Consider the following 13,625-nt stretch of genomic DNA (forward strand, 5'->3'; position numbering starts at 1 on the left):
ACAATTTAGAAAATGAGAGTGTGAACACTAATTCTATGGCCTGCAGCAAAGTTGAGCCCAAGAGGAACTTTAGCTTTAAATGCTTGTATTATTTAAAGAAATCATGAAATCCAGAAATCATGAAAATAACTGAATCATATTTTTCAACTCAAAAATCAGGACAGGATAAGTAAAATAAAACATAAAAGGACAAAGAGCAGTAATTCATGAATAACAAAAACAAAGTAAAATGTAGACATGGTTCTCTTAAAAAGTCTAATAAAAGTAGATTATTTATTCATTCTATAGTTATTTATGTTCTGGGCATACACTCTGAAAACAAAAAGGACAAACTTGTCTGATTCGCTTTGTTGTATAACAGAAACTAGCACAGCATTGTGAAGCAGTTATACTCCAATAAAGATGTATAAAAAACAACAACAAAAAACCCCCATGACAAAAATAAATAAATAAATGTTTCATTTAGAAGTTTAGGTTGATAATTATGGCACAAACACCTATTATTGGGAGAAATCTTGGATAAATAAAAATCAGACCCTGTTATAACCTAGATGTCAGAGAATCATGACTCACCCACATCATAAATGTTCTGTGTAAATGCTCCCACCTCAGGCCTTTGTGTTTTCTGTTCTTCGTGTCTGGAACCGTCTTCTCCCAGACATAAGCTCTGCTCAAATGCTGCCTTACCAGGAATCTTTGCTTGACCACCCCATTTTCATCCTCAGCCTGCTTTATTCTTCTTCATATCACATATGAAACATGTTGATATCTCCCACTGTCTCTCCCACTAATGTAAAAATCCCTTGGAGGAGCGGGCTCTAGTGTGTTCACTGCTGTCTTCCTGGTGCTTAGACCAATGAATGGCTCATTGTAGACTTTAGATAAATGAAATCTTCGTCAAATGAAGGTTGCTCCACAAATCACTACTGTGTATATAGGTGACATAGTTTGATAAGCATATAACAAATCCGTGATGAGTGAGGTTTTATCATCTTCATGATCTAAATTTTTACATATTTCTCAATAGTGCATGGGACAGAGGCAAAGCCAACCCGGCTCTCCATTCTTTGGAGACCAAGGTCGACAAGGTCTGGTCCCATGTCTGCTGTTGTAAGTGGTGGCTTTCTCATGGAAACCTCCAGTAATTCTCATTCACTTCTGGTTTGTAATCACATTGTACCCAAATGAGCTCTATGGCTCCCTACTAAATACTAAGTTCTTTAAGGTTTGTTCCTTAACGGTCTTTGTATGAGTCAGAGAGCTTAGTGTTTTGCCTGGCATACATTCAGTCCTCCATACTTTTTTCCAAAAGAATGAAGAGAAACAGCAGTCTCCATGCCTCAGATTTGCAGGAGTGAAGTGATATCTGGTACCCAACCTTAGCTTCAAGACCTTCAATCTGCATCATAGCCCTTAGTGCCATCTTCACACCAGGGACTTACCACCTGCTCAATTCAGAACCCTACCCTGGCTCTGCTATGGGTTCCAGGCAGGATGCTCCCCACATCTTTTTGCCATCCATTTCTAATGTAGCAAAATGCTGGGATTGGAGCCAGACATATCTGCTGAATTCAAATCCTACCTTCTCCAGAAACCAGCTGTGTATTCTGGGCCAAGTTCCTGCTTTATTTCTCTTTCTTTCTACCTTTCTGAACTCACTGTGACAGAGACTGCTAGTTGTTCACCAATATCCATTCTTTGTCCTTTTATTATAGTACCTCTAAGCTTTAACTGGCCATATGGCTGCCCAGTTAGAGACTGCATTTCTCAGCCTTCCTTGCAGCTAGCTCTTGCCCTGGGGCTAAGTTCTGGCCAATGCGGAGTGAACAGAAGCAAGGCTTGTCACTTCCAGGTCATACTCCTAAGAGGAACGGGTCTTACTCTCTCCTCTTGCCCTTCCCCCTTCCCTCTGGCAGGAGCACAGTCATGACGGTGGGAGCTAAAGCAATCACTTCAGGCCCAGAGCTGGAAACCATGTAGTGAGAATGGTGGAGCTGCCCTACCAGCCCTGGTCTGCTCATCTCTGGTCTTGTGGACGAAACAGAAATACACTTCAATCTTTTTTAAACCTCTGTATTTGGGGGTCTCTTTGTCACAAGAGCTTAGACTATACTCTAACTAATATGCTCCATTTTGTTAGTTGTAAAATGAGAATGATACCTAGCAGGTAAAATGAGAATGATACCTAGCAGGGCTGTTCTAAGGAGTATGCAGAAGTTTAAGAATTGTGCAGCTTTTAGCCTGATGTCAAAGTCACAGTCTGAGCAGAATAACTGAAAGTAAGATATCTGGAGAGTTTGACTAGTGCCAAAGTGAGTCACAGTCAAGATCAGGCACTATAGTATCACCCCTATCCCCAATCCCTCTCCCACTTCCTCCACTCCCTCTCAACTCCCTAAGTTCTAGGGTGAGCCAGTGGCCAGTTGGCTAATGAAACAGTAGGAAGAGAAACCTTTATGGTGCTGGTGGCAGGACAGGACAGACATTTGTCAAAAAGAATTTAATTTTTTACACTGGCAAATGCCATACAAACTCTATTCCTTATCTCTTCCTGAAACGTTTGGTAAAATATCCAGTTCTTGCTGCAGTTTTGAGGAGCTAAATCTGTTTTGAGGCTATGTTTACGTTTTGAGTTCAGCCTTAAGGGCAAGCCTGGAGGGATGCTTGGACACTCAATGCAGCAGGAAAGGAGCAAGCTGGCCAGGAGCTGCTGCACTGTGGAAACCCAAGAGCACATGAGGCCTATGTGGGCATCCATCACCCTAGAAAACTGGAAAATTTCACTAAAAGTTGGAAAATGGTGATTTTTGACTACAGATCCATAGTTAAAACTGGAAAGACTCAAACTATAGATTCTTAATTAAAGTCACTTGAGTTTCTCCCAACCTCCTCACCAAAAATAACTGGTACATCCTCTATTAATACTAAATTTCAAAATTCACATATCATCAGGGAGATTTTGGCATAATTAAGTACCAACGTAATTAAAAAGCAATGTCTCAGCACTTACTCCACTGTATTATGGGCTTGGTTCTCCATGTCAAGAAACTGCTGCATCTGGTTTGTATTTCTTGATTTTTAATCTGTGAGGAGGAAAAAAATGATCTAGATTCCTAAAATGCTTACATTTATTAACCTATAAAACAAGAAAATTTTGCTACTGGCAAACCATGTTGTTATATGAGTTTTTCTGAGTGTAGTACTCTTGGTTCCACAAAACGTAGAAACTTGCATGAGTGTGTGTGCCCCATGCATTTACTGGCTTAGTGATGGGTTGAAATAGATGCTACTGACTGAAGTGAACATTCATTCACTATCTAATGAACAACAGCTTGGTGCCAGGTACTTTGCAAAGTGCCAACACATGAGATGAGTAAAACAGAATTCCTACTCCAGATGGGTCCCAGCTGAAGGGACTCAAGCTTTCCTTCCTGGTGGTTCCCTTAAAGGTCTGCCTTTATTTGAGTAGATTCTTTCTTTGGTCCTGTCTGGATTTAGTTAGAATGAATATACCACGAGATTTAGGACAAAAAACGTAAAATTGCCTAAAAATAGAAAAATAGAAATAGAAAATAAAAATAGAAAAAGAAAATAAAAATAGAAAAATAGAAATCTTAACAATTCCTCAGTGGCTCTGTGGGCACCTGCTCACCCTTTTGACAATATAGGGATGTTAGTACTTCCTAAAGTAAAAAAAAAAATGGTTTTCCCAGCAACGTAGTTTTAATTAAAAAGAAAAAAATCTATGAGGATAAATGGACAAATATTGAAAAGGACTTTGACTCCTCTGAATAAAAGTTAAACAGCATTCAAGATGGTAGAAAGAGGAGGAAGACAGGCGGGCTCAAGTCCCTCTCAAATCAAAGGGATTAAAGAGAGACCCTGGAATTGCGAGTGGAGCAGAAGGGCGAGGAGCAGGAATGGGCAATGAAAACTTGACCAGTACGTTCAGATGAATAATTTCATTTTGTAGGTTCTCAAATCCCTCACTTTAACATCAGGGAAACTGAGGCACAGACGAGCCAAGTGACTTGCCCAAAGCCACACAACTAGAACACAGACCTTCCAGTTTAGGGAGATCTCTGTTCTGAATTCTACAGGGTCAGTCCGAGCCTCTCTCCACCCGTCCCACAGCCCGCGCCCCCCGGGAGGGTTCAAGGCCAGCCTCCGCGGAACAGCCTGTCTGTTGGGGGTCCCCCGCCCCTCTTGGGCAAGCTGGGCTAAAGGTCGAGGGTCCGAGGAGGGTTACCTGCGCCGCGCCGCGCTCTCCCGAGAGGTCTGAAGCCCCGAGAGTAGGAACGCCGGGGCCACCGCCAGCCCGGCCCGCCCCGAGGGGCCCCGCCGCCCGGGCCCGCCAGCCCGCCGCGCGGCCTCCGAGGCCGTTACGGCCTCTCGCTCCCGGCCCGCCGCCTCCACAGAGCCGCCGCTGGCTGCCATGGGGACGCGGCCGAACTCGCTGCTGCGTGGGGTGAGGCGGGGGATGGGCTCGGCGGCGCGGCGGGCTGACCCGCGGGAGGCCGCGGCTGCCGCGCCTTGCCGGGCTACCCGGGACCTCGCCGCCCTGCAGTTCTGCGTGTGGGGTCTGCTCAGCAGACGGAGGGCTCCCCGAGACCACATTCTGGGTGCTGTCCACTTTGTGGCTCCCACCGCTTAGCAGAGTGTCCGGCACTCGACGGGGATCCGAGAAATATTTGTCGAATGAATGAACGAAATAACAAGGGAACAAAGTGTAAACAGCTGGGGGGAGGGAGGGTTCTGCATCCAGGTTCCTTAAATCCCCCTGGCTTCCCCCTCCTCTTACCCACATTTGAAATGATACGAAAAAGAAATAGACTTACGGCAAAGAGAGCTGCCTTTCGAGTCACCAAAGTGGCCCCAGCTAGGAAGAGCTTTACTTTCAGCAGCAACTGTACCTGTCTTTCCCATCCAGCGCATTGGGTCCTTAGAGCAACTCTGCGAGTTAGACGGAGCAGATAGTGTTGCTTCCCTTTTAGGGAGAAGGAAATACCTCCTAAGTGGGGGAACACGGACGGAACTCAGAGTGATTGATTCCAAATTCTTTCTTTTTTTCACCAAATTCCAAGTATAACTGATGACAGAAGCTCTGTTTCATGGTTCTGATTTCAAAGAAATGATAGGAAAGAATATATGCATAAATACTTGTACGTACACACACACACACACACACACACACACACACACACACACACACATATATATATACCCATTTTTTTTCTACTGATACCACGAGTGATATTTTAAGCACTTAGATTTTGTGTTTGGAAAATATTCTAGCATCTATTTTAGGGACAGAATTCCTTGCAATACATTCAGTCGATTAATTCCTAATTCTTAAAATCTTTTATTTGCACTCCACTTTCATAATATTAACATTAATTTGCTACATTAATATGGCTATCAATTTAATACTGACCTCAATTCCTCCATCCAAATTCCAAAATAACATTTGCTGTTTCTCGACAAATTGAGTTTCATAGATGAATTGTGTCAAGTAACTCAGGTCATTAGTGCTAATAAGTGTTTCATAGTTCTCATTATGTTTGAATGAAGAAAGTGATCATTTTATCTTAACTTGAGACCTTCCATTATTCTGTAAACCTTAGTCATATTCTCTATTCTTGTCTAAACTGAATGGATCAATGTATTTATTCTGACCCCAGGAAGGGAAAATGGAACTAGGAATGAAATTTAATGAAGTTTCAGGATGCCCAACATCACTCTTGCTGTGTAGCTCTTTACCATTGGTAAGTACTTTTATGTTCATTAGTTCCTTATATGCTCAAAATGTACCATGCAACACAAGTGTGACAGGTGTTATTGTAGCTCTTTTTAGCATGTTAGGAACCTAAGGTTTAGGGAGAATAAAAAAATTTTGTCCAAGAGGATTCATCTAGTTCAAGTGCAGCTAAGATATGAACCAAGATCATCTTACTTCAAATCCAGTGCTCTTCAAACTCTGTCCTAAAATTAAGGTTGAGCAGGTTTCTTTAGCAGTCAGAATCTTGCACAGGTAACTGTAGATGTATTTAAAGCCATATTTTCACAAGAAAGAATGAATGTGAGCAGGGCTTGCAAAGCATAGGTATGTGAGAGTTCACATACTATGACAGATTTAAAGAAAATTTCAATACAGAATAGAAATACCCCATTCAATTTAATAGGAATAAAGGTTTCATTTCAGGGTGAGACTTAAAACTTAAAATGCAAAGACCTACCCTCCCCCCCTCCTCACTGCTCCATGACTCCCCGCCATCAAGTAAGAACTGCAAAGCCTTGAATTTACCCAGAAATGTACCTATTATTAGATCTTTTCAGGTGAAATTGTTTGGAAAGGGATGAGGAGAGGATCGAGGATGGTGTTTGGAAGAAAAACTAAGGGATGAATTATGTAGAATACATAATAATCATTATAGACTGAACCTTAAACATTGAAAAACCTTCATTAACAAAACAGTTTTCATGCCAAAATTTATAATAGTAGTACAGAAAACAAACATACAACTTTAATATATGGAAGGTTATATAAATTATCTTTATGTCTGTCTTTTTATCAACATGGGAATATTTATTTTTATATCATTTTCAAAAGAAGGCTAAAAAATTATATATATATATTACAATGAAAAGTTATGACTACCTTATGCATGGAAAATATTTTAGAAAAAAATTTTAATAATAATAATTATGAAATAACCATAGAATTGGAAGAATTCATTAAGGGCACCTAGTCCAACCCTTCATTTTATATAAAGAAACTCAGACCCAAAGAATTAAAATGATTTGACTAGTTTTATTTCTAGTTAATGACAAAAATAGAGATTAGAGTCCAGGTTTTTTCCTTATGGTATCTTGCCACTTCTATAAGTGGAAGCAGGTTGAGGGAGTTTTCTGGAGATGCTTCAATGCATATTCCAGTTGAGAAAATAGCCATTCAGGAAAAGGAGATTCGGTCTTTAGAACCAAGGCCACCCTAGAGACAGCACTGGCCCATAGAAATATAATGCATACCACCTATCCACCCATGTAATTTAAAATATTCTAGTAGTCAAACTTAAAAAGTAAAAAGAAACAGGTGAAGTTAATTTGAAAAGCATATTTATTTAACCCAACATATCCAAAATATGTTTTCAACATAGAGTCAGTATAAAAAATTGAGATATTTTACATTCTTTTTTTCTATACTTAGTCTTCAAAATCTGGTGTGTAGTTTTTACTTCCAGCACGATCAGTTCCTAGAGCCATATTCAAGTGCTCAATAGCCACACATGACTGGTGGCTACCACATTGGACAGCATATCCCTGGAATACGGGTGCCTGGTCAATGTACTAAAGCCCTTTGTTAAGTGTGAAGGGTCATACAATGAGAGAGATTCTAAGTAATTTGGGTGTGATTTGAGAGGGACTATGAAAGTCTCCTCCCTCAAAATCCTCATTAACCTTCTCTGCATTGGGAGAGGGATTGGAGCAAAGCATAACTAGGCCCCTTAGCCAGGCAGGGTGAGGCCTTTCACTGCATCATGACTCACAGTCCTGTCAATTCTCCTCATCAGGGCTGCTTCTCCAAAGAGAATTCAGACAATTCAGGTTTGATGGGAGGGCCTCTTTGTGTGGGCTGGCCAGGGGCCCAGGTGCCACAGAAGCACGTCCTCCTGATGGGAATTAGGAACACCGGATCTCATTTTAGGTTCAGAAAACAAAACTAAATTTTTTGGAAAATGGCTACCATGATTTTTTCCTATAGTTTTCCTTCTTAGAGGTCCTTAGTGTTTTGCTTTGTGGTTTTGAAAATGTAACCCTCTCTTGGATATTAAAGGGAAGCAAAGATTTTTTACAGTCTTGAGCTAAAGTTTCATGGGTGGAATAGCTTATTTCCTGGAATCAGGCATGGCAGGGTTAATACTGAAGTGAAAGTTTCCCAACGGGGAAGACAAATTTGGAGCCAGGGGTCAACTCTTTCCAAAAGCTCATCTCTGTTAAAACCTTTCAGGTCTCGAGCTAATATGATAGTGAGAAATTATTGGGTCAAAATCGAAGAAAGGCAAGGACCTAGAGAAGTGAGTCCAGAGCTCAATGCTGCTTTTGCCTGGAAGGCATTCGATGTTCTGGAAGGAATAACCACAAAACTGAGCAGCAGTTCTGGTAGTCTTGGGAAGCAAAGCGGCCAAAAGACAAAGCCTGGGCTCACCCCAGATAAGGAGTCAATAAATACCCTCTGCCTTTAAGCTGGAATCCCAAAGAGCTTGGCCCTCAGGAAAATGGGAAGTGGAAATAAATCAGTCCTCTCACTAACCTGCAGCCCAGCTTTGGATCACCTAAGTAATTCAGGACAATCTCAGTCTCTGAGCATGGATAAGGCAGTGTTGGACTGGTAGATTAAAACACCTGGAGAAAGTTAGCAAAAATATTCTCTGGTGAAGATTAAAATCATTCTAGGCCTCAAATTCTTCCTAAGAATAATTTCCCAAATAGCAGAACAGACGCAAATATAATCTAGGACCAGGAAACAAGATACCATCAGGGAAAACTGGTAGAAAGTACAGACCACAGAAACAGAACCACAGAAGATTTATAATTGGAATCAGACAAAGATTATAAAAATATGGATAATATGATTAAAGAAATAAAAATAAGATTGAAAAATCTGTAAGGAGTGCTAAATATAAAAAGCAACTTGGCGTATTTGAAAAGGAACCAAATAGAAATTCTAAAGCTAAAAAAATTACTAATAACAAAAATTAAGAACACAGCAGATGCGTGTAATAGTAGATTTGATACAGGCACAGAGAGAATTTGTGAACTGGAAAATAGATCAGAAGAAATTTTCCAGATTATAGGGAAAAGACAAAATATTGGAAAATATTTTAAGATGAAGGTTTACAACTTTAGTACTTATTAGTAGAATTATTTGTTGTTACGAAAATAAAAATAGATACTATATATGAAAGTATCTAGTACATGCCCTTGCATTTAGTGGGTACTCAAGAAGTATTTGTTGAATTTGAAATTTGGTTATTTCACAAATCATCTTTGTCACTTTTTATAAGTTCCATTTCTTTGTCAAAGTATTCAGGTTTCTCTTTTAATTTTTAAACATATTAATCATAGTCATTTTCTATTCTGTGTCTTATAATTCCAATCTCTGAAATGTTGGGATCTATTACTGCTATTTCTTATCATGTTATCTTATTTTCTTGTATGTTTTATGAGTTTTGACTATAAGATAATTTGGGGGGGCATTTATTTCTGGGACATCTTTGAGGCTAGAATTGAGGTTAAATTCTTCCAGAGGATTTGCATTTGCTTTTGAGAGTTGCCTTACGGCATAACCAACCCCAAATTATTTTATATTAAATTTTTGACGGGAGATTTTCTTTTGCGGTACACGGGCCTCTCACTGTTGTGGCCTCTCCCATTGCGGAGCACAGGCTCCGGATGCGCAGGCTCAGTGGCCATGGCTCACGGGCCTAGCCGCTCCGCGGCATGTGGGATCTTCCCAGACCGGGGCACGAACCCGTGTCCCCTGCATTGGCAGGCAGACTCTCAACCACTGCGCCACCAGGGAAGCCCTTGACAGGAGATTTTTAAGACAACACAGGTAATATAAATGAATGAAAAATAAGTGTAGGGACAACTTATGATATAAATTTCCAGAGAAAGAATTTTCCTTCACTTAGGGTCAAAGTTAAGATAGGTATGTGTTCTGCTGTTCCATTTTTGTGACCAAAAATAAGTGTCTTTTATTTTAGAATAGTTTTAGATTTACAGAAAAATTATGAAGATAATACAGAGAGTTCCCATATACCCCACATCCAATAGCCCTTATTATTGACATCTTTTATTAGTATGGTCCATTTGTTACAATTAATAAACAAATGCTGATGTATTATTATTAACTACAGTTTGTACTTTACTCAGATTTCCTTAGTTGTAACCTAACATCCTTTTTTCTGTTGCAAGATCCCACCCAGGATAACACATTACCTTTAGTTATCATGTCTGCTTAGGCATCTCTTGGCTGTGACAGCTTCTAAGAATTTCCTTGTTTTTGATGATCTTGACAGTTTTGAGAAGTGCTGGTCAGGTATTTTGTAGAATGTCCTTCAATTGGCATTTGTCTTGTGTTTTTCTCATGATTAGACTGGGATTATGGGTTTGGGGGAAGAAGATCACAGAAGTAAACTGCCATTTTCATCACGTTGTATCAAGGGTACCTACTGTCAACATGGTTTATGATTGTGGGTGTTGATCTTGGTCACCTGATTGAGATAGTGTTTGTCAGGTCTCCCCACTGTAAAGTTACTCTCCCCTCCCTTTCCACTCTGTGCTCTTTGGATGGAAGTTATTATGTAGAGCTCACACTTAAGGAGTAAGGAGTTTTGCTCCATCACCTCCTTAAGGGTAGGGTCTCTATATAAATTATTTGAAATTCCTCTGCATGGAAGTTTTGTCTCATCTCTATCATTTATTTATATCTGTATGGACTCATGGATATTTATTGTATACTTTGAATTATAATTCAAAGCTTTTTTATTTAGTTTGTTTCTCAAATTGTTCCAGCTTTGGCCATTGGGAATTCTTTCAGTTAACTTCTATGTCCCTTTGACATACTCTCATCATTGTGGGTTTTAGTTTAGTTTAGTTTTGGGTTTTTTTGAAGCACTTCATGACTTTCTGGCATTATAAGATGTTCCAGGCTCATCTATATCTATAAATGTCTATATCTACAAGTATCTATGAATGCTTCTGTATGTAACCATTTGTTTCTTTATTAGGCTAAACATGAGTTCCCATTGTAATCTCCAACTAACCTATTATGTGGATCATTCTAACCTCCTCTCCTTGCTTATGTGTAAACTCCTACTCCAACAGGAAAAAACTGGCTCCCACCATCCACCATCTATTTACTTAATTACTCAACTGCATAAGTATACAGGTATCACAGTATTGGAAGCATTAACCTGTATCCTCTGAAAAACAACTTTATCAATTAGAGTACAGTACTTATGTACAGTTAATTTTGCCTTTTTCTATTCATACCCAAAGTTACTTAGATCAGTACCTTTTCCCCTTACCTCTTTCATACATTTATAATACAGTTAGAATGTCACATTTTGCATTCCATCCTGGGATCCTTCAACCCCCTAAATCACTTTTTAAAAATTTGTATGCATTAAAGTTTACTCTTTGTCTGTCATTTACTTTTATAGTGAGAGTAGACTTTGGGGATCCCAGTTTTTTGCAGGGGTCTTCTATTGGAATCCTCACCTGGGCTGGTCCTGGGCTTTATATCCATTGCCCTTCTGCCCATAGTCATCACAGTGTAAGAAGAAACACTCAGGGCAAAGCTGCTGTTAGCATTCACTCCCTTGTTAGAGGTCTTGCTTCTACTTGGGTTTATAAATCTATCGGTTCCATTCTTTCTTTCCAACTCAGCAATATATTTATATTTTATATTTTATTTGTTTTGATAAGGAGGGTTGTTCAGTATACCTAATCAAACATGCTGCCAGAAATGGAAGTCTTTTCTACATTATTTAAAATTTTTTCGTATCATATTATATATAAATGTTCTTTAAGTTTCCTCAGCTCTTTATTTTTAGAAACAGCAACAGTAAAAATTATGAATGAGTTAAATAAATAATGCTTCAAGATCGGCCCCCATCTGCTATAGATGGTGTTGTTAGTGAGAGATTAGAGAACAGACTATAGCAATGTGTAGAGTAAGAGAATATGGCTTTAAAATATATTTAGAACACAGATTTTATATTAGGAAATCTAACTATCATTATTTTATTGTTATTTAATTTTATTGAAATGACTTCTATGAATTGAGAATTACTTTCTGTGTATCTCTGAGTGTCATGTTTCCTAGTTATCCTATAAACAGTGGTTAATGTGCAGGTGGCTGAGTAAAACTGAATTAGAGATACATGAAGAAACAAATTTCAATGAATAAACATTCTATCATCACCACGAGAGACTGCAGCTCCTGTTTTAGAGAGATATCAGTGTTTTATCCATTTTAGTGTCACCCTTCAATGAGCATGTGAAACAACATAAAGGTTGAAGGAAAGTGACTCCTAGTACCTTTGTTTCTTAGGTTTGTGTTGCAAGACTACTCATCATGTTGCCACCATTATGCCTCTTTTCATTCCTGGTATAAAGCATGTTAGCACTGTCCCTGTTGCTACCTAATATGAGTTGTTATGCCTATCATAAAACGTTATTCCAGGAGGCATCTGAGTTCAGTGTTGAGGGAACATGAGTTTGCCACATTCAATAGGAAAAAAGAAAACCAGAACATTTTTCTCTTTTCCTTTTCCTGGACAAAAATGATGAAACCTCTTAGATATGTCTCAGAAAAGGAAGCAGAGAAATATGTACCATGAAATCTAGTTCCCAGTGCCCTTACATATAGTGCCGCTTACTCCCCACCTGCTTGCATTCTACAGTGCTTGATTCTACAGAAAACTTGTTAGAAAACAACTTTTGACAATTTAGGGATTGATCATCTCTAAAAAATAAATTTACATCATTCTGATGGAACATTGTGGAGTGTCACCTGAAAAGTATACTTGCCTTCAGTTTATGGTAACCTCAACATCCAGAAACCAAAATTATCTCTGAAAGTTTGTAAATTGCTTTGTAAAGAAGGCATCAATCTCATTATCATGGGGTTGTGCTGAAATTCATTATGCAGTCCTATATCTGAACTGACTGGGAGAATTTTCTCAGCTTGACATAGATCCTTAGATGGTAGAGACTGATGATCATTGTGAGAAGAAACCACATTTTCTTTTTTTTTTTTCTCTTTTCATTGTTAAATGTTTCAATTGCATTTCTCACTTTAACTGGGGCTAAGTCACTTACCTGTCATGGCTGAATTAGGTTTGTTAACAATGAAGGAAAGGAAATTCATTCTTCTGAAAAAAGAATCAATAGCAGTAGACAGTGCCCTCCAAGCAGGAAAAAATATATAATTTCAATGTTCATCATTTAAAATTGTGGAATTCTTATCTTGCACCCTTCTTTTCCTTTGAATATACAATATTAAAATACAACTATACAAGTGATTTATTTCTGAGAAATTCAGCTGAGCATTACAGAAAGAAGATGGGCTTTGAATTCAGACAGATGAGATTTTGAATCCCAACTCTGTTATTTAACAGCCATATGACTGGCTAATTTATTTAATTTCACTGAATATTAGTTTCCTCATTCCATAGTGGGAAATAACAGTAGTTACAGGGCTGTAGTAAATATTAAATTAGGTCAATGATGTATTTAATGTGCTGTGCTTGTCACTCAGGAGGTACCTAAGAATAGTTGGAATTAGCATCACTACATGGTTGTTTCTATTGTAGTGTTATTATTTGTTATATAACTATTCTGCTGTGTTTTATATATTCAGAGAGAAAAACTTTTAGAAGCAAATTAGCCTGGACAAGTTAAAATAAAGAGCTTATTCAGAGAACACCTGAATGATAATTAAATATTGATAAAGGGAAAGGGAAAGGTAATTAAATTAATTGGTTGCTAAGGTATTTTTCCCAATTAAAAGTCAATCCCATAGGGTTAAATAAAGACTTTCTGTGTGTCGAAAT

At 38.7% G+C, this 13,625-nt stretch overlaps 1 protein-coding gene across 1 annotated transcript in view; it reads right to left on the minus strand.

Annotated features, from left to right (window-relative positions):
* Window positions 1-4,369, minus strand: part of DEUP1 (deuterosome assembly protein 1) — a 103,774-nt gene extending 99,405 nt beyond the window's left edge. Inside the window, exons 1-2 of the mRNA XM_060017233.1 lie at window positions 4,250-4,369; window positions 3,011-3,083 (exon numbers count right to left, since the gene is read on the minus strand). Coding sequence (XP_059873216.1) covers window positions 3,011-3,057 — 47 coding nt within the window. The 5' untranslated portion in view covers window positions 3,058-3,083; window positions 4,250-4,369. The remainder of the gene's footprint in view (window positions 1-3,010; window positions 3,084-4,249) is intronic.
* Between the last annotated feature and the right edge of the window lie 9,256 nt (window positions 4,370-13,625).

The sequence above is a fragment of the Delphinus delphis genome, chromosome 8, assembly GCF_949987515.2.
Source record: "Delphinus delphis chromosome 8, mDelDel1.2, whole genome shotgun sequence".
In the NCBI taxonomy this organism is placed as follows: Eukaryota; Metazoa; Chordata; class Mammalia; order Artiodactyla; family Delphinidae; genus Delphinus; species Delphinus delphis.